Source organism: Pogoniulus pusillus, chromosome 24, assembly GCF_015220805.1.
Source record: "Pogoniulus pusillus isolate bPogPus1 chromosome 24, bPogPus1.pri, whole genome shotgun sequence".
In the NCBI taxonomy this organism is placed as follows: domain Eukaryota; kingdom Metazoa; phylum Chordata; class Aves; order Piciformes; family Lybiidae; genus Pogoniulus; species Pogoniulus pusillus.
Window position 1 is genome coordinate 197982 of NC_087287.1, and position 27375 is coordinate 225356.

Sequence of the window (27375 nt, forward strand, 5' to 3'; positions counted from 1 at the left end):
GTCTTCCATGTCTGCTCCTTTCACAACCTCTTTGAAGGCAGTTCAGGGCAGGCTGCTGGTGCTGCTCTTGTGAAGTGCTGGGTGAGATCAGGCTCTCATCCAGCCTTTAAGGCCTGCAGGGCCCAGCTGACCCAAACGATGTCAGGCATATGCCCTGGTCACTGATTCTCATCTGGTGGCCTGCTAACCAAAGGGACACACAAGCTGTGCAGTGCTGTGCAAGGCCCCACGCTCAACACAGATGCTTCTCAAAACACCCTCCTAGAGAAGAAATAGTCTTTTCCTAGGATGGAACTGTCCCTTCAAGGATTTGCTGTGAGATCCACAAGTAAATATAACTTGTCTGGAAATCTGTTGTAAGCAAGTCTTTGTGTTCCAGATGTCTAGGGTGTGAAACTGAAGCACCAGCACAGTGCACCAGGGAACTGAGGTCTGGGACAGGGATATGCTGTGGTCAAAGGTTTGCCCTGGTTTTGAAGGCTCTGGAGTCTGCCAGACACCATACCTGGAGTACTGCAGTCACAAAAGTCCCAGCTGCAGCTTGGTATGCATTTATTGCCATGCAGGGAGTAGCAGAGCTGGAGATTCAGTGGCTTTCCTGCTCAACTGGCGCCTGAGCTCAAAGAGAAGATCACCAAGACAACAGAATGATAGTTACGACTTCCTGACAACCTTAACACAAAACTTTCCACCAAAGCCAAGCGGCAGCTCTAGGTCAGCAGAGAGCAGTGACATGGAATGGCCAAAGCTGCTTCCCGAGCACCTGCTAATCCCATTGCCCTGCTTGAGAACTAGGAAATGTAAATTCCTGAGCTATGGGAATGCTGAGACCTAAATTGGTGTGAATGCAAGAGCAGCCTCTGTTACAGCTCCACAAGTAGAACTAAGGCTGTCTTCCAAAAGACTCCTCTGTTCATTGTAAGCTCCTGTGTCTGAAGGACTCACTGAACGGCCAGCCTCCTTCACACCAAGAACTCCCTCCCGTCCAGATGCAAAGGAGAAGCAGTGCTGCTGAACTGCAGCTGCATGTATCAAGATGTGCTGCAGTGCTAAAAGGTAGTCACACACCAAAGCCTAAGTTATTTCTAGCCTTTGTTGTCCAAATTATTGTTTAATAAAGACATCAACCATCAGGATGCAGGAAAGTTTACACGTCCTTGGATGCTGCTTGAGCACCCTCACCACACCCCAGTGTTGCTCAGTGCCTTGCTCAAGCTCTGAAGTCAAGCTTCATAAAAGGACTCTTCACAGACCATCTCCTGGCAGCTGTCACTGTGCTCCCACAAAGCAAACTTTGAAAACGCCTCTAAGGCTTTTCCTTCCTTCCAGCTCTCGCCCCCCAGATAAGGTCTCTTGGTTTAAAGGAGAACGGTACAGACCCATCACTGGTTAATTCAAGGTCACTAACTGGCTTTAAAGGTGTTTCTTCCACTTCTGCTTTGGATCTTTGGTCTTCTTAAATTTCTTCTGTTGCTTGGGTCCTCTTGCTGTTTCCAACTTTCTCTTCTCACTGGGGAAGGGGAACAAAGCATCTGTCAAAAATACATTATCTTCCCCTCCAGCTGCGGTTGGGAGAAAGTATTTCCAGTTTCTTGGCCATTTAAACTGGTGGAGCAGAAAGCATGAACAAGAGCATGACCTAGATTTCTCGTGTCTTCAGGTTCTCTAACCCATTTTGAATCCCTTGATTTTTAGCTCTTGTCATTGCTTTCCAAGACTTTAAGTTATGTGTCCTAAAGGGCAATTCATAAAAGGGCATCTGAAATTTTGAGTACCTAGAAAAATATTACCACTGACAGAATTAAGGACAGAATCTTCTTCCTGCACTAGATCCCAACTAGAGTGAACATGACAGAGCTCTGATCTTTATAAGCACTGACAAGACTTTCTGATTCCTGTAAGGTTTCTGGAAACTCACGAAAGCCCCATGAATATACAAAGGGTGGAATAGAGATCGTGGAATTACATCAGCTGTCAGGCACCTCACAAAGGGGAAACAAACAAGCAGGCAAGAAATCCCCAAGGAAAAGATGAGGAAAGAATCCATGCTGGACAAGGCAGGATAAAGAAGATGGGTGAAAAGGAAAGGACTGCAGAAATGCAGGCTCAACATTGTGCAGGCTTAAGTCGAAGTCTGAAAGAATTGTTCCTCTCTGAATTTGCATTGCCTGCAATGAGACTGCCATAAGGTCCCGGCCAGTGTGAGTTCCCAAAGCAAGCGAAACAGTGCTGTGGAATCAGTTCCTCCCTGAAAAGTGGCCCAAGGAGAAATAGTGCCAGTTTCTGTGCACGATCAGGATCACGCCCCAGCCACACCCACGGATAAAATGTTAGGATAAGCAAGTGAGTGTGAAGACAGTCAGAGCCAGACAGAACTCACAGCAGCAGTACCCAGCAGAGCTCTCAGTTGCTCACATCCCGATTTCTCCGGGAAAACTGAGACTCTATCAAGGTCACCAAGTTAATTTTATCTGCATTTAACTCTTGTGAAAAAGCGTTAAAACAAAGCTGTCAGGAAAGACCAGAGAGGCCTCTGTGAAGCGCTTAACCTTTTCAAACTGACGACAGAAGCATTCTGTCCTGCTTTGCTCAGCACCTCATCCCACTCTTCGTCGTCACCCCGGATAATGTATCTAAGTGAAAAAGGTAAAGGAAAAACCAAGTGAAACTCCTAGTACAGAGGGAAAAAAACAAGGCGGTTATGCTGTCTCTATAAAACAAAGCCACTGCCTCAGCACCCAACCAACTCAGCGCTTGGAAACACAAAACCAGACTGGCAAAGGGATACAAGAGCTTGTCACAACTCCATCAGCAGACCCAGTCCAAACTAGGTCAATAGCAACCAGCAATTGTCCCCATCCACCACCGGTCAGTGTCAAAGGACGTTCTCTCAGGAACCCTCATCACAAAAACAGCACAACACTGCCCTGTGAAAGCCTCTCATCAGAAAGCAGAGTGTTGAGGGGAGTACATCTGTTATGGCAGCAAAAAACAAGGCCACAGAAGGTTACAGTGGCAGCCCTATGGACTCCTTTGTCCACTCAGTTTCTGAAAAGATAGACCTTTAGCCACTACAGCTCTAAGCTTGATGACCACAATCAGATCCATATTCACTATATAGATTTCTGTATAAAAGCTTGAGGGCTCTTTTTAATTCTTCCCCTCTCCAAAAAAAGAGAGAAGGATGGCTGTGGTGGTAAAGGAAGAGGATGCAAAAAGCAATGGCTTTTATGAAGTTAGCTGAATTAGCAGCTGCTTTTAGACCTGGAGCAAGCCAGAACAGTGCAGCTCTGCATCAGTCCAGGGAAAACTGAAGACCTGCAGTTTTCTTTCGAAAAGAGGAATTCAGCTAACAATTGCCATTCAAATAAGCTCACATTCTAAGCCTCTTGGCTGACTGTTCAAGTACCCGGAAATTTAACTAGGCAAAGCAGCCATGTAGCAAAAACTGAGTGGTTGCTCACCATCTCCAGTTCTCAGGAGACTCAGAATGGCCTTGCCTTTGTTCAGACAAGGCTGAGCCACACTGGACAAAGCCCTTTCAAATCAAGCCACTCTGCCTCTTCTGTAAGTTTTCTGTAACCTGCATTGAAAAGTGTTCAGAAGAGCTTTCTTTCTCTTTCTCCTCACAGACAAGAACATAAATCTATTTCTGTGGGACAAAAAAAGGGACCACGTTCTAAAATGACAGCTATGTAACACTCTCAATGCTAAAAAAATGGAAGGACAACTGTCACAGAATTCTGCTTTTGTTGTTTTCCCAATGTGACTGACTTGCAAGTCTCTTCCAGTCACATCCATTTTTGCCCTCCCTTCAAAACAATCAAAGAGACAAAGTGGCTTTTAGTGCTTTTCTCAGATTTCACAGAGATTAAACTAGAGCCAAAACTTTTCTGGGATGTCAGTACAGTGAACGGGATTTGCAAGACAAAAAGTGGGAAGAGAATCAGTGGCGTGTAGAACTAGTCCAGAGACATCTGCTGACACTTGAAGTAAATGGCTCCAACTCAGTGTCCCACACACTGTCCAGCTTTGCAGCAGGTAGAAAGCATCTGTGTACTTGGAAAAAGCTCTCACCGATTGTTCTCTTCCTGTTGTTTTGGGGTGCTGATACTGAGTTTCTTGGTTAAATAAGAGAACAATTAAGTTAGCCAGGTACTATTTTCACTGGAGCTGGACACAGAGCTAAGCCAGACAGCAAACAACAGGACCTGTGTCCTGGTTTGAGGAAACTAATGACGATTTCTAGAAGCAAGAGAAACGCAGTTTGCAGCCAGGCAGCTTGCTTTATTACTCCAAGGTAAAGGTAAAAGAATGTGCTCAAGCTCATGCCAGAGGCACTGGCACAGAGCTGAGGATCAACTCAGCATCTCCCGTTTGCAGCACTGCAACAATGAGCCAGCCCTAACAATTCAGCTTGTACAGACAGACCTTGCTGCACATCAGCTGTGAGGTGCTAACTCACAAGCTTTTGCTTTCTGTTCAAAACACCAGCAGAAAAAGGGAAGTCAGCAAGTTCAGCCTTGGAAGTGTGACACCTCTCAGGCAATGAATTCAGGTAAGCAGGTGAATGGCCTTGAACAGGAGCAGTTGTTCAGTTCATACTGGACACAATGCTTCGAGTGCAAACCAAAGCGGCCTTACCAGAGCTAGCCCCACTGGCAGTCAGGCACACAGTCCCCCGAGTTCTCACGCACAGCTCACCTGGCTGCTGCTGAAAGTACCCACTGCCCTTTCTCATGGACCGGTGGCTTGAGGTTGCGATGCTGCCAGGACAGCCTTGTGCACAAGCCCAGCAGGACGTGCTAGTGACCCAACATCCAAACACCTACCAGGGGAAACTGGATTTGAGACTTAAACAGACAAATTCTTACTGTGTAAGGTCCATTTCCTTCAGCTTCCCCACTTTTTCTTTGTGTTTTTCTTGGAATTCCTTAGCAGCTTCCTCCTGTAACAAGACAGAACAAGAGATGCATTAAGTCCTCAGTGCAGCAGTGACCAAGGAAAACACCTTTCCCACTGAACCCTCTAAACAAAATGCCACATGGTCCTGAAAAGCTTCTCTCCTTTATGTCACTGCATTTTCATGTTGTTCATATACCTGTAGCATAGAACTCCAGGAACAGCTTAGCAGCTTCTGCTCAAAATCTGTGCTGCAGATTAACAAAAGTTGACTACAAGCATGCAAAGCTATCAGGTTTTAACTACCATCAAGTGACAGACGTGATGTGGATTTCTTCCCATCCAAAACAAATTTCAGATTACAAGGGAACATTCAGATTAAGTTTATATGACGCTCAAGGGAGTCCCTTGCAGCCTGCACACATGTATCAGGAAGGAAGCTCATAATTACCAAATCATCATTTAAAGATTTCAGTGTTGGCTCCATCACAATATCCTTTGTTGCCACCATCTGCTCCTCCACAGCCTTTTCCTGGACTGTGCTGAACAACTGTAAAAGAAGTACGAAATTATGTCACACACTTTATCAGACATCAGAGAGAGAGAAATCCAGATCCAAAACTATCCAATTATTTCACAGGACCCCAAATGAAACAGGAACGTTTATTTCCCAAAGGTGATGTGCTCGTTTGAAGCTAGCTAGAATGTTTTGGTGAGAAGAACTAGATTACAGGCTGTGAAAGGAAAACAATGGTGATGTCTACTTCACTCAGGCTTGCCGAGATGTGCAAGAACAAGAAATAAAAACACAGATAACCACTCTCACTTCTGCTGCTGGCAAGCTCTGAGCTGCATCTTACTCTCTAACCTCACCCTCCCTTTTTTTGACTAATCCACTTTGCTTCCTAACCCCCTGACTGAACCTCCATTATTCCTTGGGACTGGGGTAAGGTTGAGAGGGGTAGGAGGAAGGTGAAGGGGCAGTCGAGAGCCCTCCTGGGGACTCAGGTTTCTGGGAGGGGAGTTGTGTTTCTGTATTACCTTTTACCTTGTCTATTTCTGTATATATAACTGTATATACTGTAAATATTGTGCTACCTGTAAATATAAGCTGCATTCAATTTCCAGAGCCGGCTGAGTCTAGTCTGGGTGATTTCTGAAGTGTGGGGAGGTGGGGAACACCCAAACCATCACAGGTGAGATGCCACCAATGCACTGAGTGACCATAAACAAGTGGCTCAGGCTTAGCTGGCAACATGGGCTGCGTCCTCAGCATTGTGGTCAGGACATCTCACCACCCAGAACACGGGCACCATCACCCCAGGCAACACCACAGAGAGCAATGCCAGAAACACCTCCTTTTCCCACTGGGATTTTCCCATCTTACAAAGACGCTTATGATCAGATAGTGGGGACATGTTAAAGATACACAGCTCTGATTCAGCTTTCTCTCAGTGCCAGGCTGGCCCTGCAGACCCCAGACAAAGCCTGTCATGATGCTCTCACCTGGACTACTTTGCGGATGATCCTGTTGAAGAGACCCATCAGCTGGCTGCTGGGAAGTTCCACCTCCTTTTCTAGTTGGTCCAGAGACTTATGCTGTAGGCCAATCCCTAGGAAAAGAGCCTGAGGGCACACCATGCATTTCAGTTACAGAGGCTTTCCAAGCAAGCACAGGCACACAGTACCCTCTACAGTCCCTACACAAGGCTTCTCTGCTACAGCCAGAAGCTCAGATGCGTGGGAACAGCCCACGGTGGTTCTGCAGAAGGCAGGTGGCACCCCATATTCAGCACAGCTTGGCACCCTTCTCCTAAAGTCTAGGTCATAAGACAGAAGATTTTGAAGGGTTTTTAAGGCACTGTTCATAGAATCCTAGATCGGTTTTGGCCAGAAGAGACCTTAAAGGTCACCTACCTCCAACTCCCTCCCATGGGCAGGGGCGCCTCCTACTAGACCATGTTACTCAAAGCCTCATTCAGCCTGGCTCTGAACTCTTGCAGAGTTGAAGCCTCCATGACTTCTGTGGGCAGCCTGTACCAGTGCCTCACCACCCCACATCCCCATCATATTATCAATGCATGGCATGCTTCGGTGAACATGCAATACGGTCCCTAGACACCTTTTATTCAAAGCAAACACTAAAGGTGGAAGAACTCTACAAGGAGGGGAAATCCTGAGGAGGACTACAGAAGAAGCAACTAACTGAAGGCAAGTCTTCTTTTAAAGATGACGTGGAATAGGAAACTATTGCAAACACGTCCACAAAGAGAAGGGATGCACGGCTCATTGTCACAGCCATACGTACCGACTGTGCAGCAGAGAGAGAGACACTGCCCATCTGGTTGAGAAAAAACATCCTGGCAAGGGTAGGTACCATATCCATGATGAGATGATAGTCCACCATGTTGCGAGAGTACATCTCTAACCTCTTCAGGTCATAGGGGATGAAAACTGATTCTAGTTCAGCACGGCTGATGGCTGCAACACAAAGACAAAAGTGTTGAGACTGTTCTTCATGGCTACCCAGGATCTCAGCATGGAACACGTTCCTTTTCACTATTTCACAGAATCATAGAATCAACCAGGTTGGAAGATCATCCAGTCCAACCTAGCACCCAGCCCTAGACAGTCAACTAGACCATGGCACTGAGTGCCTCATCCAGTCCTTTCTCGAACACCTCCAGGGACGGTGACTCCACCACCTCCCTGGGCAGCCCATTCCAATGCCAGTCACTCTCTCTGTGAAGAACTTCCTTCTAACATCCAGCCTATACTTTCCCCGGCACAACCTGAGACTGTGTCCCCTTGTTCTGTTGCTGGTTGCCTGGGAGAAGAGGCCACCCCCCACCTGGCTACAGCCTCCCTTCAGATAGTTGTAGATAGCAACTACATTAGTGAGGCAAAGCCAAGTGCCACCCCCTAGCTTCACTTCCCAGCATCCTTCAGAATTCATCACACCAGGTACAGCCCTGTTACTCAGGCTGGCTTGGCTATTCAAAGTCTCTTCAGACAGACATCCACCCGTACAACAAGCGCTGCAGCTGCCAAACCAGACCAGTACTATCAAGATGCCAGGGAGGCTGAGAAACAGTCTGCCCAGTTTTTAACTGCCTTACACTGCTTTTGTTGTTCCCATCTAGCGGCAGTCAGAACTCTTGCACCACAATAGGTGCTCAAATCCCACAGGACACAAATTACCACACTCAGGCGAGGACTCCCCTCTGGCAGGCACACTGAGAAAACAGCAATTTGCTTTTAAGCCAGAAGTGCCTGTTACAACTCTCTGTCCTGGCCCTCTGTCACACTTCCTGTGTGCTTCTCCCACCAAGCACTGGAGTGAGCCCAGTACCAGGCAGCTGAACTAAAGCCTCTCTCTTAGGAAGACATCACGTTATAGTTCCCAATTTCTGATGACAACCTTCTTCCTCAGGTCCTAAGTGAGCTGCTGACCTTTGCTATTTGAGGCTTCCCTTTTAATTCCACACTGGATTTGGCAGTTGTCAGTACCCATCCTTGTTTTGTTACACATTTAGCTGCTAGAGTCAGCAGTTCTCTATTTTGGTTTACTTAAATCTTAAATCAAAGTAGCAGGAAAAAAATAAGCCCACCAGAACCCCACTCCCACCTGTTTTCAGTGGCAGAAAATGCCCTCATAGCTTTTTTCTCAGAAACACAAGTATTTTTGTGGGTAACAGGAACAAACCAGTTTTGTTCTGTTACCTGACCCACAGCAACTCGTGGCACTTCACAAGACATCATCCAACCCATGTGTTTCATAACTCTGCTAAACATGCACAGACTGTGAAGTGCAATCTGCCTGAAGACTGCGAGCCAGGGCACTCACCTGGCAGTGGCTGCTGCTTGATGCTTTTGTTCTGTAGAATATTCAATGCCAGTGAAGGAGAGAAGGTGCTGAACTGGTAGGAAAGCAGAGAAAGGAACCGCCTCCTAAAATCTGTGGGACCAGGCAATAAAACAAACATCTCCTATGGACAGCTAAAATAAATGGCCCAGAAGATTCTTCTGGCATTAGGGAAACTGGTTACCCTTCCAGAAGGCAGCGAGCCAAGGCTCCTGGTCAGCATCCTCTTCATTCAGCATCTTCAGCATGATGCAGGAATGCTCACCAGTCAGGTCATTCTAGCAAGGGAGAAATATGTCCCACCATCATCATGAACCTTCTGCACTCTGTGCTCAACTGAAGAAGGCAAAGGTCTTCTAAATCAACAACGCATGTATCAACTGCTAGTGGTCCCCACTACCTGAGGTAACCTTCCAGAACTTGCTAAATCCTAGTGCTGAGGCATTTTGCCTTCTTGAGGTAATCAGAAGCTACCAGTATTGCAAATTCAGGGACAGTTCAAGAGACAGAAAAAATAAAAGACAAATGCAGAGCCGTGGGACAAATTATTCTACCCAAAAGCCCTGTAACTGCTGCTGCTATTTTGCATAAGCACTCAGGAGCAGCCAGCTGAAGGGCCACTGTATTTTATCAACCCTCAATAGTGACATCTTTGTTCTCATTTTTAAAGAGCAAACCCCTTAGAAAACCACACTTACTACCCTAAAACTTTACTCCTTTACTTACCTGTAGACCCAAAGAACAAAAACAAACCCCAAATGCAGCCTCAGAAAATCTTCCTGTCCAAATGACACCTCCCAGAGACTAATGGAGATGCCCACTGATTTCATCCAGGAGCACTGTGCTACTTACTGGTGTCTGCCTTAGATAAACTGGCACAAACCCAGCACGTTTCCAAAACCTGAGACACAAAAAACACAAAAGGCACTGAGGATTGTGGAGCTGTTGATTCTAAAGTAATACTGGTGGTTACATGCAATCTACCAACTGGTGAATTGGAAGCAAACGTCTGTAAGAGACACCCCACAGCTACTGAAAATGGACACTGACAGAAAACAGCACCAAGTGGCTAAGGTTCTGATCTAGAGGAGTGAAAAATGATTGTGACATGAAAAAAAGAGCATTTCAAAAAGTGATACAAGAGTTACTGCCTTTGACAGGCTTTCAGGGCTCCTCTAAACACTGGCAGACAGGTTTTGACTCCAAAGGGACAGCCTGGGGAGGGGCTGAGGATTTTCAGTTTACTTCCGACTCTGCGCTTCTTCAATGAATGAAGATTTTCCCTGGCAACTCCCAGGTCTTAAATAGCAGACCAGAAAGAACCCCAGACTGATCAGCAAGATTCTGCTTTCCATCCTCCCTTTCCTCCTCCACCTTAGCTATGTACTGACCCTACAATTAATTTTGCCCAGTGAGAGGACCTGCTGAGACCACACATGCAACATCCCAGACCAGATGAAGCTGCCTTCATCAGGTCCCAGAGCAACTGTCACTGGCAACCAACCCCCCCACCCCAGGGCCATGGGATGTCAGCTGTGCAGGATGCAGCAAATGTCAGCAGGAAGCCCTCACAGTAGCCCAGCTTCTCCCCAACCCACTGTTCACCCTTCTTTTACCCACAGCACCACAGCTAGCAGTGACAGAACGAAAAAAAAAGTGAAATACTTTATTTTCCTTGTCTGCCCTGACAGGAATCGTTCAAATAAAGACATCTGCACCATTTGCTTTATAACTGGCAAGGACTGAAGCTATTTCACAATAACCATCTGAAATCCCCCGCATAGCTAAACAAGTCACCATCACATGCTGGCAGGAACTTTGCAGCCTGCTTGCCAAGAGGGAACAAAAGAGGCTATGGCCTCTCCATCTGCAATGCCAAACTGCATGTAGCTGTCTAACACTGTCCTGAGTAGGTCAGCCACAAACTGACCTCTGCTGTTCTTAGTTCTGTTGAACTCAGTTTCACCTCATGTGCTTGTATGGCACCCTAGGTCCTCTGTAGGTAGTAGGGGCAGGCCAGCAAACAACCCAGCTTTGAGGCGATAAATGACAGTTTTCCTTTTAGCCTAGCAACAGGAAGAATTCTGCACTACTGTGAAACCATCTCCCAAACCATGGATTCACAAGTTCCCAAACTATGGCTGAGAAAGCCTCAGAAGCCCAGGCACTGATTTTACAAGCTTGCATTCTTGCATTTGGCATAGAACTGGGTGCTTTTACATAAAACTCTGCTGCAACATTGAGCTGGAACTTCAGAAAAAATACTAAGTGACATATTGCAGTAATTCAGCTCCTCCATGGTAAGAAAAGCAAGAAGCGGCTGCAGTTGTTGCTGGAAAGCATTTGCATTAACCAGGAAACTAACAACTACCTTTGAAGTCAGAAGGAGCTCAAGCTTCTCCAGGTCACAGGAAGTAGTATTTAACTTCTCCCGTCTTATTACAGACTGCTCTTCTCTAGTGTGGCAGAACTGAGCAATTAAAGCTGGTTAACTGCTTAGAAGGGTCACAGAAATGACCAAGAAGGGGATGGCTTTGCCTTTAGGAGGTGGAGGAAAAACCATCCTGAAGGATGCACTTAGGATCAGCCCATCAAGAAAAGATCTTACAGGAGAAGTGGGCGGGAAGCTGTCCCAGTTCTAGGAAACAAAACACGCAGGATAAACTATCTGCACCTGTAGCTACTCTTTGTATTTTTTACAGATTGAGTATTATTAGAATCTTTCATATAGTTACATTTTTGCACTGGATGCAACCAGCAAACGGAATAGTGCCTTACTTGAGCAATCTTGGGGTTAGGCCATAAGATACCCCCAGATAGTCCAGGTTTTCAGCTTGTCTCTCACTCAGTTTGAGAAGTAAGGGAGGCAAGTCCTTCCGAGGTGTCACAACCTCTTCTAATAAGCTAACAGTCTGAAAAAGCAAGTGGAAATGGTTTAGTAGCAATCTTCACAGAAATCTGTCAATGAAATCTCTTCTCCTGTACAAGAATGATGATAGGCATCCCCTCCTCATTATTGAGAGTTAGAGCGAAAAACAAATACAGAAAAGACAAAACATGCTGAGTCCCATACCTCACTGCTTACAGTTGCAATTTCTTTTGGCTTTTCAATTGTTTTTTCATCCAGACATGGGAATTTGCCTTCATAGTACATCTGCAGCAAGGCCAGAGCTCTGCTGCCATAGCCCATCTGTGAAACAGCAAGGCACTATAAGCACGTAATCAGCCTGGTTTTCAAGAAATGGCAACAACTTTCTCGCCTTACAAACCCATTAACAATCACCAGTGGAGAGGTCACTCACTCCCTGCAAAAATTCCTTTTCTTTGCTGCACAGCAGCTCCACAGTGCAGGACACCACAGAACCTGGGTGATCAAAATCAAAGAGTGCCCAGCTGGCAGTTTAGGACTGAGTATTAATTCTTGGTACTTAACTCCGGCAAGCAGAAAATGACAGAACATCAGCAAGAGAATGGGTCACCTCAACAAACATTACCAAACCTTGCTTGTACACTGCTGCTTGGAATGCTGGCATGCTGCAGTGCCACTCACCAAGATGAAAGCAATGCCCCCAGCCTGCTGCGGCAGTGCCTGAGCAGCTCTGTGTGCCCGAGCAGCTCTGTGTGCCCAACCTCACTCTGTATCTGTGCAACCAGTGCTGGTTCAGGCCCCAAGCTCAAAATGGTGACATCTGGAGCACCTGAAATCTTTTCCCCTGAGAATTCTGCCTGCGCTGCCTTTCTCACGGCAGCACTGCTGACTATGCACAGTAAGCAGGTTCTGAGATGCTTTACCCCCTGGTAATCCGGGTGAACTGCGATACGAACAACACGCCCACCAGACAGGCCCCCGAAGTCTGGATCTTGGAACTGTGGAAGAGATAGAAGTCAGAAAAAAGAGTGCTGAAATACACCCTGGGTGTGAGTACCTTGAGTAGTGTGGTCAGTTTGGGGCCATTCTCTACAGGGACACTGAGGTGCCAGAGTGTGTCCAAAGGAGAGGAACTAAGCTGGTGAAGGGCCTTGAACCAAGTCTTGTGAGGAATGGCTGGGAGAGCTGGGTCTGTCTGCCTTCAGAAGAGGTGGCTGAGGGGAGACCTCGTTGCCCTCAAGAGCTACCTCAAAGAAGACTGGAGCCAGATGGGATCCAGTCTCTTCCCACATGCAACAAGCAATGGGACAAGAGAAAACGACCTCAAGTTGTGCCAGAGGAGGTCCAGATTGGATATTAGGAAAATTTTCTTCCCAGAGCGGGTTCTCAGGCATTGGAACAGGTTGCCCAGGGAGGTAGTAGAGTCACCATCCCTGAAGGGGTTTAAAAGACACATGGATGTGGTGCTGACGGACATGGTTTAGTGGAGGTGTCTTAGCAGTAAGGCTGGGATTGCAAGCTTTCAGCTAGCAGTCAGACTGGATGATCTCCAGGGTCCACCCTCAACAGTTCTATGGTTCTGCACAGCTAGATCATTCACCTGCTCAGAAATGGTCCAAGGAATAAGATCACCAGAAGCTTTCTTTCCCCTAGACAGGCTGTTCATGATGGATTGGCGAGAGATCTCTCCCTCCAGACACACCTGCCAGAAAAGGGCAAAGACCATTAATGGAGAAAAAGCCTCCCCAGAAGCACAGTGGGTGCCCCTGATGCAGCAGCATCATGCCAGGATGCAACAGAAGCCTGACACAGCACAGGAAGTACTCTGTGCATTTTCTGTACTCCATCAACAGCAAACGCAGAAGCTTGTCCCACCACTTCAGCTCTTCTCGTTAAATGCCAGCCATTTCTCAGGTAAACAGGGCTGCTCCTGGTGAAACGCAGTAGACTGAGCTACAAGTGTCAACCAGTAACTAAGAATCTGTGTTCTTAAGGAAGCACAGAGCCAGATACCCAACAGACAAGGATTGAAATATCTCTACACTCTTCAGCATGTACATCTGAGGAGTCTGCACTGTTACAGTTACACTGCAAATGAAAAGACCACTGGAAACATTACCTGAACCACAGCAAGTACTTCTGGTAGGGAGTTCTGGGTAGGTGGAACAGGTGGCAAAAGGCAAAAAAGGTGATGGGCAGGTGCATCAGATAGCATCTGGAGGTCATTGGGTGAATTCTGGGAGGTAAAAACATACCAGAAAGTTGAAGTATTCTACGAGAAGAGCTTCAAAGTGCAGTGTAATGTTAGGAGCTGGCTTCTAAATAATCCTCTATTTTCAGAATTAAAGGCTGTTAAGCAACTTGGACCTTGCCCTGTCGACGAATGAAGACCACAGGCCAGCTCATGGCTGTTGCCCTTCCAGACAGCATCTCTTTTTCTTAAGTGAAACCTCTTGCTCTAATATACATGGAACTGAACTTCCTGATTTTATATAGCTACTTAATTAAGATTCGGTAGATTAACAGGTAAGTGTAACATTTTTAGCACAGAGTACTTCAGTACTTCCTGACTTCACCAACCACATTTAACCACCCATGGTTTTGAGCAACCTTGAGATGAATTCTTACTCTTTTCAGAAGTACAAAGGTACTCTTTTGGCTAACTGGAGGTTAGAATGCACTAGAGAACTGTAACAGTACTACTCTGACAAGCTTGTAGGTTCATCTAGAATTTAGCCTTCAGTAGCACTCAAGACAAAAGTATTGCAGGTATCTGTAAATTCAGCAGATTCATCCAAGACCAAGGCAGAGGTCTTCTCAGAGAAAGTAAAACATGGATCTGCATACAAGAAGAAGAAACTGAAGCTGTCCAGACATTTCAATTAGGCCAACAAAATTGCAAGCACTGCTCCCTCCACAAAATTCCTAGCTGAAACACTGCTAGCAGTAGCACAAGCTTTACCTTGTAGTGTGAAGCCACGTAGAGGGCCATCAGTCTCTGCAGAAAAACTTCTGATGCTCTGTGGTAACAAAAAAGTGTGTCTCTGTTTACATAGTACCTAACCAGAGAGGCTAAGGAAACAGTCTCCTTGGAAGAAAGGAAAAAGCCCCTTGCTGGTTTAGGAGTTTAGGGCTTTTAATACAGCTGGCTGCTTGCTGCTCTTAGCCTCTACAGCACCAGTGACTTGGAGCCGTGTTCACAGCTTTCACATCCTTCCTCTGCAAAGCTGAACTGCAGCAAGGGCTTCCCTTCAATCAACCCTTCTTGAGAGTCGTCCATGCAGTAAAACTGCAGTTTGGCAATGTCCTGCTAAAGCAAACCATCAGCCTTGTGAGGCAACAGTAAGAGGTCCTCACAGACTTGCCCAAAGATCAGCTGCTGAGGTTCTCATGTTAGCTGGAGAACCTCACTGTTAATGGAACTGAAAGAGCCTCCTTCACCCAAAAGCTTCATCTTTTGATCAGGGCACCACATGAATAAGGATACAGGTCACAGGTCTCAGGCAGTGGGCAGCCAGAGATGATTCGGGTGATGTTGAGACAGTCCAGACACAGCAGATCATTCAACCACTTCTCAACTGGGTCACCAGGGCCATATCTGATTGACTCATGGAGGGAGACTTCATGCAACGTACGAGCTGCAAACAGATTTCAGAGAACATCAGGTGCTAGAAGCTATAGCTAGCAAAGAATCCAGCAGGGTCAGCGTCTTTCTGAAGGGCTCACAAGAGATTAGAAAATCATGACTCATATCAGCTTCATCCCTTCAAAGCCTTTACATCTGAAAATCACGAGCTAAAACCAGAATTCCTTCATTTTCCCATACCAATACCTTCCTACAGATTCAAAGCACACATGGGAGAGCCCCAGGGCTGGCCAGCCAGCAGCACCAGTGATCACGGTTGCACACCACAGGCCAGAATGCAATGGAGTACCTGAGGCAAGTTTAGCTGTGGCTGTAGATTTGTTCTCTGCTGTCATGGTGACTTGGGTTTGTGCACTCTGCTGACGCAGCTGCTGAATGAGCTTCAGTGACAGCGACCGACCAGTACCCTCATACCTGAAAAGCAGATGGCAAAGTCCGAAGCAAACAACCAAAAGGAATCCTGAGTCATGGGGAACCACCAGGCTGCGCTCCAGAGCTCTGCAAGGGCCCCAGCTGGATGTGAGAATGGCTGCCTTCTGATGTTCTTGTCCATGTAGGACAGGGCAGCCTACACTGGCACTTAGTCTCACCATACTAAAAGGAAGATGTCACTCTTCCCTCTTTCCTAACAGACAACAGGATCCTGTTAATGTACTTGCTCCTTGTAGTGAAACAGAGGAAGTGCAAGTCAAACATTTAAGAATCCACAGTTGAAACAAAGCAGCAAGTCCAAGTACTGACTCTTGGCTATTTTAAGGAGCAGTACCACGACAGATCAAGAATTAGCATGACCTGATGTAACTGTGTAGTAAACACACGACTGTAGATAAGGAATAGTCCTCTGGTACTTGCACAACTGCCTTCCCAGGCAGACAGGTGCTGCTCAAGCCTTACCCATTGATTGTAGAAGCCATGAAGACAAGGTAAGGGCCCAGCAGGTTTTTCACCAGGGGTAGAGGAATGGCAGCAGCTTCATCAATCACAAGGAGTTCAGCTTGACCCAGTTTCACAGAATCAGCAGGATGTATGTACTGCAAGGACCGAGACAGGACAATGTCACTGGCAGCAACAGCTTGCATGGAAACGCCAGAGCTGGCAACGCTGGAGTGCTGAGAAGCTATCTGCTGCACCTCTCCTCCACGGCCATCAAGCCAGAGGCTGAGACGTGAAGACACCTGGGAGAGGGTTCATGTTACTGACAAGGATTGGGTAATGCCATCCTGGTCTGCCTATTTCCAGAGGGATTGTGGAAATAAAGAGGGTGCAACCACTAAAAACGTTTGCTCTTCCTTCTCTGCTTCTTTCATCTTCCTTTGCTTGTTTCAAGAGATAACTGACACGCAATTACCAAGGCAGCTTTGTAAATTACAAGTTACTCACAGCAAGCAATAAGGGTTTTGTCAAAGTCACCAGAAGAAAAGGTCTGTACTTATTTATAAACTTCCAGGGATGACCTCATGAATGTTTCTAAATATGTACAGGGTGAATGCCAAGAGGAGGGAGTCAGGCTCTGACTGCTGATGCCCAATGCCAGGACAAGGGGCAATGGGTGGAAGTTCCATGGAAATGTAAGGAAAAATGTTTTCAGTGTGAGGATGACAGAACACTGGAACAGGCTGTCCAGGGAGGCTGTGGAGTCTCCCTTTCTGGAAGACCTGCCTGGATGTGTTTCCACGTGATGTGCTCTAGGTGATCCTACTCTGGCAGGGGGGTTGGACTACTGGACTAGATCTTTGGAGGCCCCTTCCCACCCCTAACATTCTGTGATATCCGTGACGTCTGCCTTAGAGCAAAGGCAATCAGAACAGTCACAGAGCACATAGGATGAACATGCTTCAAATGACAACAGCTGCAGCACTGGAAACAGCAACAGTTAGGAGTAGAAGGGCAAAAGAGGCTAGTTACCTGAATGGTCTGTCTGTGCTCCTTGAACACGTTCACTCTGACCACAGCCTTGTTAAACTCTGGATTCAAAGACTGAACAATCTCATAGTCCAGATGTTCCTGATAGAAAATAACACCGAACAGTGTGAACCATCTGAGGTTTAAGAAAGTAGGAGCAGCATCAAAGAAAGTTCGCTAAGAGCACACTGTCACTTCAGGTTCTACTGCAAACTTACAGCACAAGCTTCAGAGGCCTCAGAACCCAGAAATTACTTATTAAGAACTATTTTACAAACTGCTTCACCCCACTTAAACAGAGAAGGACACATAACTGCCATCACTCGCTTCTGCAGAACAGGACTGAGAAGGCTGGTAGCTAACATGAGTCATCAAAACTCACAAGTGAGATGCAAATGCCCTCCTGACAGTAGTCAGAGAGTTTGCTCTCCTTACCTGATACTGCAGTGCATCAAAGCCTTTAAATATGAATTCGAAGAGAGTGTGAAGGTTATCAGGGCTTGGAGACGTGACAAAGATATTGGAGTAACTGCACAGAAAAACAAAACAGGAGTTGAACTCTTTTCCTAACACATTTCACACATACATACTAGGTAGAGTATTTTCTTTACAGGAGGGCTTAATTTTACCTAATAACCAAAACTCAGCAGATTCCATTAGACATCTCAATACCAGACAGTCATAGAATGGTTTGGGTTGGAAGGACCTTAAAAATCACCTGTGATAATATGTGTTTCATTATTTTGATTTTTAAAGACTGAGCTTTTCTAACTGCTATAAAACAGAAAAACTTGAACAGCAACAGATGCAGCAACCAAAAGAAGTAAGGATGAAAAGAAGTGGAAATTACAAATATACTGAGGTTCTGTCAGCATCTCTTTTAGCTCAGATACAAATAAAACCTGGGAGACTGCGGGGGCTCACTCACCCAAAAGCGACTGCTCCAGCTATAGCCAGTCCCAGAGCAGCAGATTTACCACGGCCCCTGGCTGCTGTTAATGCCACAGTGCTCCGCAGGGTCTTCTCGGAAATGGCTTCAATAAATTTCAGAACTGCTTTTGCCTGATGATCAGGAAGAAAAAACACAAAAGTAAGATGTGTTTAAATTCAGCATTACTTACTCTTACACTAGTACCTGTCTTCCTTCCTAGAACAGGGAGAAGAGAAGGTGGGGGAGATGAACATTAAAACCCAGATACTGTGCCAGAGGTGGCAATCTTGACCTACTGACTTCTTGAAGTTATTCTAGTCAAAACAGGCAAATAATCAGCACATCTCCATGCCACTGCTCACAGAGCACACTCAGCAAGAGAGCAAGAAGCACATTGCTCTCCAAGGAGGAAGACATGCAGCCAGGCAGTCAGAGACCTACTGTGAAAGGGCTTCTGCAGTGCAGAGCTCTGGGAGCCCCCTGGCTGAACTACAGCTTCTCGGTGCGTACTCAGAAACAAGACAGACAATTGCAGCAGCGTCTTCATTTGCACTGCTCAGTGACTCAAACTGGACTGAAAGCAGCATGAGCAGGGCAGCAATGGGGGCACGTTCAAAGATTCTTTTCAAGTGCCATTCAGAACCTGGACAGGCTCCGCTCCCTGCTGCCCTCAGGCTCGAGAACACATCATCTTTTTAAATGTGGGCTTCTCCAGAAGCAACCTGTCTTCACTCTAGTCCTCCCACTGATCCGAGCGCCAGCAAGTAAACCACTGATACTGTCACTGAGCTGCCCCAGCCAAATCCATTTGTCAAGGAAGTCCTCCGCACCCACCACTGCTCACATTTAGATATGACGACGGCCAAGATGGGACGCAAACATCAGTAGCTAGTGACCCATCAAGCACAGAGTATCTCCAATTTCACCACACCAACCTGATCCAGGGTTTTGCAGCCATCCACCAAAACTCCTACAGGCTGTGTGTCCTGCAGGCTCTCCTTCAGCTCCCTCAGCTCCAGGTCCTGTGGCCGCAGGCTATCTTCCTACAGGCACAGGGTTTAGCATGAAGGGGTTAGTAAAGGACACTTTGGCACAGTTGTGCCCTGGGGATGTCTTCTGTTAACTTTCATCAGGCAGAGAAAACTATCTGAAAGGAAATGCTACCACAAGTTGGGTACACTTAAATGGACAGAGAGATGCTAAGACTTCAGTTTTGATGCATCTCCAGGAGAATGGCTACACAAGAAGTGGGTATCTTGGCTTCCCCAAGCTTGGAGGCAGAGAGGGTTTTGCAGTACACAGTAGCTGGAGAGTGGCACTGCTAGGGAGAAGAGACCATGGAGACACTTTTGGAAGAATTTAACTCAGGCTGTACCAAAATTCTCTGATCCTGTCATAGGAGGTGCACAACTTGCCGTGTAGGGGGAAAAGCTACTGAAGCTGCAATAGATCCCTTTTCAAACCAGTATCAACATTTCAAGAGCCAAGTAATAAAACTGGATGAAAAGGCAACCAATTTTAAGTGGGAATCAATTCTGCAGGTGGTTTGCTTTGTTTTTCACATCAGTGTTGTCTTCAAGTACTTTTACCATTTCTGACAGAAGCTTTGTCAGTATTTCTTAGGCTACACAACACAGTTCCAAAGTGTTCAAAAGTGGTTCCACCCAAGCCCACAGCTGGAGGTGCTAAAAGGAGGAACTTATACCAAGCTACATGCGCTTAGATTCATTGTTTCTTCAGATGTGTAACCTGAAGCAAAACAGCTACCACAGCTTCTAATATTTCCAAGCTTGTAATATTTCCAAGCATTTTCCCATACTCTAACCATCCAAAGGCCTTTTTATTTATGTCTTCTCAACTGTTCATCAGCTTGAAGTCTCTCTATGCACTTCTGAAACAGCAAACACAGCAATTTAGCTGTACCTCACTAGGCTAAGCAGCAGTACCGGAAAATCAATATAGGCAAGCACCAATGAAAAAAACCAACCAAACTGTGACAGAAAAACCCCAAGGAGGCAAGAAAAGACAGTTTCACTCACTTCACTCAGAGCAGGCATCGGTCCTGCAGAACGCTCTGCGTCCTCTCTGCAAGACTATTATTTGACACAAGTCTGAGCAAAAGGAAAGCTTCCTCGGTTTAGGAGCGTTAACATACTGTGGAGCAATTCCTCCGAGCTCAGACAGCTGAAGCTGCTTACTGACCTGTGACTGTGGTGGAACAGGAGTGATGTTTGCAACGTGGCTGGAGATGGGCAAGATATTCAGCTGATCATCAAGCACAATGCAATTCTTGCATGAGGCCAGAGACAGGATGAACCTGAGCAGTCAAGCAAAGGCAACTCAGTAGAAACATCAGCAACACCACTGCATTTTGGGGGGGTCAGTTAAACTCTTATTTGAACCCAGTGACATAGTATTTACAGCTACAGCTTCTTCAGCTGAGTTAAGACAACCTCACACAACTGGCAGTATGTCTCTTACCATAAAATCACAGAATGGTTTAGGATGGGAGAGACCTCAAAGCTCATCCAGTTCCAAACCCCTGCCATAGGCAGGAACACCTCCCACCAGAACAGGTCACTCAAGGCCTCACCCAACCTGGCCTTGAACATCTCCAGGGAGGGAGCATCCACAACCTCCCTAGGTAACCTGTGCCAGTGTCTCACCACCCTCACTGTAAAGAACCCTTTCCTAACATCTAGTTTAAATCTCCCCTCTGCCAGTTTAAACCCAAAATCAGGATCATCTGCCCACAACAAACATCCACTTACCAGGCTATGTCCAAAGAATGCTAACTACAGACAACCAAGAGAAGATTTAAGTGGGAAGCAGCCGCATAAAAGTGTAAGATGTGAATCCACAGCAATTTTGATAAGCTCTGGCCACCAAAGACTGCAGTCAGTGCTGGCTTATTCAACCTTTCCATCTAATCTCTGACACCACATAACCACCTGCACACAAATGAAACAATCTCTGCAGTCTTCCTGTGGCTAGAGTTAGGCCTCACTTACTGGCTAAGAGCTGCTTGTTTGATACAGCAAAGGCAGAGAAAACATCTGCAGAAGACTACAAAAACCAGAGTCCTCCACACGTGGCACTTTCGTTTTATAGTGCAAGAAGAATATGCACTTGGGTGTACATGGAGCATATGCTGCTACAGAAGAGGAGGCTGAGGGGACACCCCATTGCCCCCTGCAACTCCCTCAAAAAAGGCTGGAGCCAGGTGGGGGTCATCTCTTCTCACATGCAACAAGTGACAGGACAAGAGGAAATAGCCTCAAGTTGTGCCAAAGGAGTTTCAGGTTGGGTATTAGGAAAACTTTCTCCCAGAAAGGGTTCTCAAGCATTGGAACAGGCTGCCCAGGGAGGTGCTGGAGTCACCACCCCTAGGGGTATTTAGAAGATGCACAGATGTGATGCTGACAGCAACGGCTTAACAGTAGTGCTGGGACTGTGAGCTCTAGGTGAGCAAATGGACTTGATGATCTCAAAGGTCTCTTCCATGAGGACTTCAAGAATGAGACACAAAACATTTGGGTCTGTTTGCACTTGTCCCTTGTAACAAACACCAACATTCTGTATACAAATTCCTCCTGCAAGAAGCTCTATTCAATCCCAGAACAGAGTATGTGTGAACTCCACTGAAGCAGCCAAGAAGCAGTGCTCCAGAGCAAAGCTATGGGATGCTTCCCTAATGTGAGTATGAGATGTGGCTCCGGATGCTTTTCCTGGGCACACAGCCTAGATCCGTGACACCTTTAATCTCTTACCTCTCATTAAACCGCCCCACCACGTCCTGGTGTGCCTCTGTCCTGTATCGAGAGTGGACATCCTGAAGCAAAAAGAAAAGGTCACTCTGGAGAACCAACAACAGCAGCAGTGATTATTTACAAGGCTGTTACCTGTGGCACAATCCAATCTCTTTTCCACTCCTGTGAATTACATTTTCCCTTTCTATCAGCTCCACATCCCAGAGAGAATGTGGACTGTGAAAAACCCACACTTTGCCAAGGCTTGTTAAAAGTGGACTTTTCCCACCAATGCTTTTCACAATGCTTCCTTGCAACCCAGCAGCATTCCCAGACAGAGGCTGGCAAAACTACATAAGCATAAAACATTCAATGACAGAGGAACGAAGGAGGAGGAAGATGGAAGTGAGATCACAGCCCATAAGAAAAGCAAGACATGCTATGCTGAACATACCATGGTCATTGTATAGAGCTGCTTCAGTGAGTTCATAGTCCTGAGAAGAATCACCACGATTCCACCTCCTTCTACTGTTTCAACAGTTCTAGCCAGCAGATTTGGAGTCAAGGCTTCAAAATCCTAGGAAATAAATAGAACTCCAAGGTTGCCTAGAGTTTATCAGGAAAATTAACCTATCGAAAGCCTAAAACTTCCACAAAGCTTCATTCAGAGTTCACATTTGTACTGGCCAATATCACACTAAAATCCTGCCTGCAAGACTGTCTCTCTCTCTCACACAGAGCTTGTAAAACATGAGTAAGGTTCTTGTAATTAAAATGACAAAAGCAACAAAAGCTATTCCTGCAGCATTTGAGCTGAAAGCAGGTCCCAGTGCAACCACCTGTAACAGCCCAGGGCTTCCCTCCTCACCTGGAGCACACACATGCCGAAAGTGTTACCAAGAATCTTATGAGTCTCGTTGTAGTAACAATAGCGAATGTTTGTGGCTGCGATGAACAGCTCAAAGGGGTCATCATCCTTGATGTTTAAAGTTCCACTTTTAATCTTCTTCTGCAGTTGTCTCATCCTCTTCTTGCGGTGGCTGGAGAACAAAATTACACAGAAATGTCCTTGGAAAAAGCTTTGAGCAAGGCACATTCAGGTCCCTCTTCACATCTAACCAGAAGGCAGAGGGCAGCTGGATCAAACATGCTGCTTTCACTGTATGTTCCCACGTGGAGAACATCACACAGAACCAGCTGGCTTTGCAAACCACTTGGTTGGAATCACAGAATCATTGAACAGTCAAGGTTACAGGAGACCTCTGATTTCATCCAGTCCAGCTCTTCTAACCTAAGAGCTCACAATCCTACCACTGCCACTAACGCACATCACTCAGCACCACACCCATGCTCTTACACCTCCAGGGATGGGGACTCCACCGCTTCCCTGGGCAGCACATTCCAGTGCTTTTGTGGTTTTGTGTAATGCTTCCATCCTGACCTTGTGTGCAGACTGCAAGCATAAACAAAAATTGTAAATGTTTTTTCCAAAATTAAGGCTTAATCTGTGTTCTGCCCTGAATAGTGCTAGGACTAAAAAGATTGTTTGGCCTTTTGAGGTTAAAAGGAAGAGAGAGAGAGATTGGTTCAGGACAAAAGAGCTACAGAATTACACCGCAGAAGTGCCTAGTGCTGAAGGCAACTGTATTATGGAGAGCAAATCTGAGTTCTGGAAAAGCAAACTTCCTATAGCTCCTCCAAGAACTAATCTCATTTTTCCTTACAACTCAATCATGCAACCCACGCTCATCAGACCAGTCACAGAGCTTCTGCTTCACACAAAGCAGCCATCACAGCATGAAACGCAAGAGGTATCTCACCTGCTAAAGCCCAGCTCCTTTTTGTAACACCACAGGACTGAGGGTCTGGCCTTTACAGTTGTTTTGGACAACATGTGATGAAGTATTACCACCTGCCAAAACACAGACACGTTCATCAACTGTGCTCTCAAATCCAAGGTCCAACCATTAACTCAGCACTTCCAGGTCACCATGCTCCTCAGCACCACATCTCCATGGTTTTGAAACACCTCCAGGGATAGGAACTCCACCACTGCTCCAGACAGCCTGTTCCAGGCCTTGACGACCCTCTAAGCAAAGGCACTTTCCATAACGTCCAACCTAAACCTTCCCTGCGGTAACCTGGCACCGTTATGTCTCGTCCTGTTGCTTGTTTCTTGGGAGAAAAGACCGACGCTACCTTTCAGAGAGCTGTAGAGAGCCAGAAGATCTCCCCTCAGCCTCCTCTTCCCCAGGCTCAGCAATCCCAGGCCCCTCATCTGCTCCTGTCAAGACTGATTCTCCAGCCCCTTCATCTGCGTCAGTAAATACCTCCTGCCTGAGTCTGAAAACCCGCTGTGCCCGTGCCCGCTTCCATGCAGCGCTGATGCGCGGCTCCACCGGCAGGTGCTGCAGGCCAGTCCCTCACACCCTGCGCAGCCCCTCTGACCCGAGCCGAGGCAGCCACTGCTCCGCCCTGTCCTGCGCTGAGGTGAACGCGGCCACCGAGGGCCACCGACCCACCGTTCTGAGCCCTGCTCCCGCAGGCAGGCCCCGGCTGCAGGGAGAGGCTTACCTGGTCCTTGCCGCGGTCACCGACCACCACGAAGAGGGTCCGCTGCCGCTCCGCCACCCCGTTCTCGATCAGCACTCGAATGCGGTTGTCGATCTTGCGGCGCTGCATGGCTGCGGCCGCCGGGACCCCTCTGCCCCTCACGGCCCGGCCTGAGCCCCTCCGGCGGCGGCGGCGCGCGGCTCAGACCACGTGGGGGCGGCGCGGGCCGGGCCGCGTGCGCCGCGCCCCGCGAAAGGACCCCGAGCCTGTCCCTGGCGTTCGCCTGCGCAGATACACTCCTGGGGAGGACTTTGCCCTCCTCCTCCTCATGGAGGCGCGACGGAGCTGAGGAAGCCGTGAGCAGCGCCTCGACGGTGCGTTTATTGCTGCACAGGCTTAGCTGTGTAACACCTTCCCTGGTGGGCGGCTGCCGTTCACTCTAAGGGCTCCTGAGGAAAGACTCCCATGGAGGCGCAGCCACAGTCGGGTTGCGAAGGAGCGCAGCCGGCGGGCAGCAAATGCTCAGCCTCGGCGGCACCGGCCCTCGCCTGAGAAGGCACAAGTCATGTTACGGGTAGGCCTGACTGACTCTGGGCTGGAAAACGCATCGGCGGGAGCAAGAACGGAGCTTAGAATCTACTCCTGTGAGAGCAAATGCATAGAAATGAGTTATCAAGTAACGAGGATTCTCCACTCAGGAGAAACACAGGAGCTTTGGAGGCTGCTTTTAGAATTACCAGTGTAACCTCAGTTATAGATCACACACCCCAAAAAAGGTTAGCACCTAGAAATAACTCAGACTTTCGTGCAAAGGCAGGGGCCAGGAATTTCCACATCACTTTGACTCCTTTAGTTCGACTTTGGTGTAACTGACTGTTAAAAGGGGATAAAACAAACTTCAGTGCAACGGCAACATCGATTTTGGTTTTGTTTAACGCCTCCGTGCTAAATGAATCTTGCTTGCAACCTTCAGCCCTCTTGGGACTGAACACCATGCATCTACCTAGTGATTTTGGTGAAGATGCTGCCTTTCCGCCTACTGCAGTTCTACACCAGCCACGTACTGTGCCTGGGTGTCCTTGAGGGGCGGAGAAATGGGTTAGGATACACAGTATTGCCATGCAAACAAGGCTGCCGAGAGCGGAGCAGATGCAGTTAGCATCCACTATTATCTGATACTGTAGAAATGCTAGGAAAGCTGCCTCTCAATAGAACTAGCGTCTTGAGCCATTTAAAGGCTGCGGTCTGATGAAAACATACCTGCTTGGAAATCGTCCACACAAAATTCTGAGCTGCACGAATGTGGAGCTGCAACAAGAAAACAATTCATTAGTCTGACTTCAACTTCCAGCACTGTTCGGAGTTCTCAGAAACACTACATTTATTCTCCAACTGTCAGCAAAAGTATTCAAAATAACCTGAAGTCTGTAACATTAACCTTTCAATATCAAGGTTGAGCCAAGCTATTTGCATAGATATATTTATTCTTAGCTTTTAATACTGCCAACGTTTTGAACATCTGAACAATGGAATATTTGAACCGGGTGACATGGTAGGAAATATGTGTTTAATACCACTGAATGCAGGTGGGGATAAAAATAAGATTTTAAAATAGAACAAAATTATGCTAAAACCACTGAATAATCATGAAGGCTGTAGAACAGTGTTGTTTTGAGGAGGTGAACCCAAGGAGAGCTCAGCTACCGAGACAAAAAACTCATCAATGCAACAGAAGCGTACTAAGACAATTCTGTAAGGTATAGGTGTGAAATAGTTGCTTAAAAGGGAAAGACATAGAACACTGCAACAGATTTATTTTTCAAGTGTTTACATAGGCCAAGGACCAATTTGTTTTAAACATTGAGTTAAAGAACTGCAAAGACACATATACAGGTATGTTTAAGGCCATCAGAGTATTTAATCTGACAATTAACTAAAATTCTGAAGACTTGGTCTATATGGTAGATGTGTGACTGAAACCCATGCTAAAACTTAAGAGCTTCAAAAAAGGAAATACATCTTCATTTAATAAAAGTCTACTGGATAGTTACTGAAATTTATCTTAATACCAAAATTTCAGATGGACTCTTGATCTACTACTAGGTACTTGAGCACGTTTTATAGAAGGAGCAAGTGGCCACCACCGTTGGAACCGAGCTAGTTACACCCACCTGATTATTTTGTGAACATGAAGAAGTGTGGCAGGGAAATGGAACCTAGCCTTTCAGATTGATAGGTTAAGAGCTGCAGCAAGAGCTAACACAGATACATTCAGTTCAGAAGAAAATGTCAAGATAGGCTCAAGTTTTCCCAGTACAGTTCTCTCAAGCACTGCCCCAGTTGACTTGAGGATGTGCATTTCAGAAACCAATTTTCTTCCCTCCATTAAGGCTTGGTCAGCAGAGCCACAGAGAATTTTCATTGCATTCTATTCCAAGAGCCAAGTGGTTGTTAGAGTAGCACCACTTCCCTCAAACAGTTCAGATAACTGTTTTCTCATCAGACTCTGCCACACCACACCAAAAGTTAAAGCATCAGCACCCAATTTCTGCAACCCTGCTGGAAAAGAGAGAAAGCTGAGATGCTGCTTTTAAGATTTATATAGAAGTGATGAGGGTCAGAGGCTTACTCCCACAGAGAAAGAACCATTAGGTTCCTTTAAGACTGCTACAGCAGAGGTTCTTAACGCTAGATGAGTTGAACACATCAAACCCTAAGGCACCAGGCACAGCAGTTCTCTAAAGCACAGAACCTTTCCTCCTGCAAAATGTGCTGCCCGGGGTGAAAACCATTTAAGTGTAAATGCAGCATCTGCAAAACAGGAGGCCAGAAAAACCTTCCCCATCTCCCTCCCCCTGGAAAAAATACATTGGCCAGACAGAAAGACATAGGTTTGATTAGCCTTCTTTGTGATGAACAGGGGTGCCGATCTTCACAAAGTTCATGTCACACCTCCTT

The 27375-nt window shown here is 46.7% G+C and overlaps 1 protein-coding gene across 2 annotated transcripts; it reads right to left on the bottom strand.

Moving 5' to 3' along the window:
* Positions 1-1079: 1079 nt before the first annotated feature.
* Positions 1080-24627, bottom strand: NAT10 (N-acetyltransferase 10). Of its 2 annotated transcripts, XM_064162966.1 has the most exons (29): positions 24439-24627; positions 23685-23776; positions 22733-22904; positions 22319-22441; positions 21886-21947; positions 20318-20432; positions 20155-20208; positions 19051-19158; positions 18113-18246; positions 17620-17713; positions 17188-17286; positions 16177-16313; positions 15572-15696; positions 15124-15274; positions 14599-14695; positions 13756-13872; positions 13237-13338; positions 12560-12634; positions 11841-11957; positions 11546-11679; positions 9620-9668; positions 8952-9045; positions 8750-8860; positions 7211-7383; positions 6409-6528; positions 5354-5452; positions 4875-4948; positions 2550-2633; positions 1080-1510 (listed from the first exon to the last, which is right to left on the bottom strand). In XM_064162966.1, the coding sequence occupies exons 1-29, from the start codon at positions 24544-24546 to the stop codon at positions 1414-1416; spliced, it is 3117 nt and encodes a 1038-aa protein (XP_064019036.1). In that variant the 5' UTR covers positions 24547-24627; the 3' UTR covers positions 1080-1413. The 2 variants fall into 2 exon arrangements, with proteins under 2 accessions (XP_064019036.1, XP_064019037.1); XM_064162967.1 differs by lacking the exon at positions 20155-20208 and having other exon boundaries at positions 24439-24626.
* Between the last annotated feature and the right edge of the window lie 2748 nt (positions 24628-27375).

Bases quoted from the DNA above. Each gene is read 5' to 3' on its own strand.
- NAT10 (XM_064162966.1), bottom strand. From the start codon at position 24,546: ATGCAGCGCCGCAAGATCGACAACCGCATTCGAGTGCTGATCGAGAAC. The intron at 22,442-22,732 runs GTGAGGAGGGAA...TTTATTTCCTAG, and splicing joins TCGGCATGTGTGTGCTCCAG to GATTTTGAAGCCTTGACTCC. The intron at 1,511-2,549 runs GTTAAGCGCTTC...CCCCTTCCCCAG, and splicing joins TCTGTCGTCAGTTTGAAAAG to TGAGAAGAGAAAGTTGGAAA.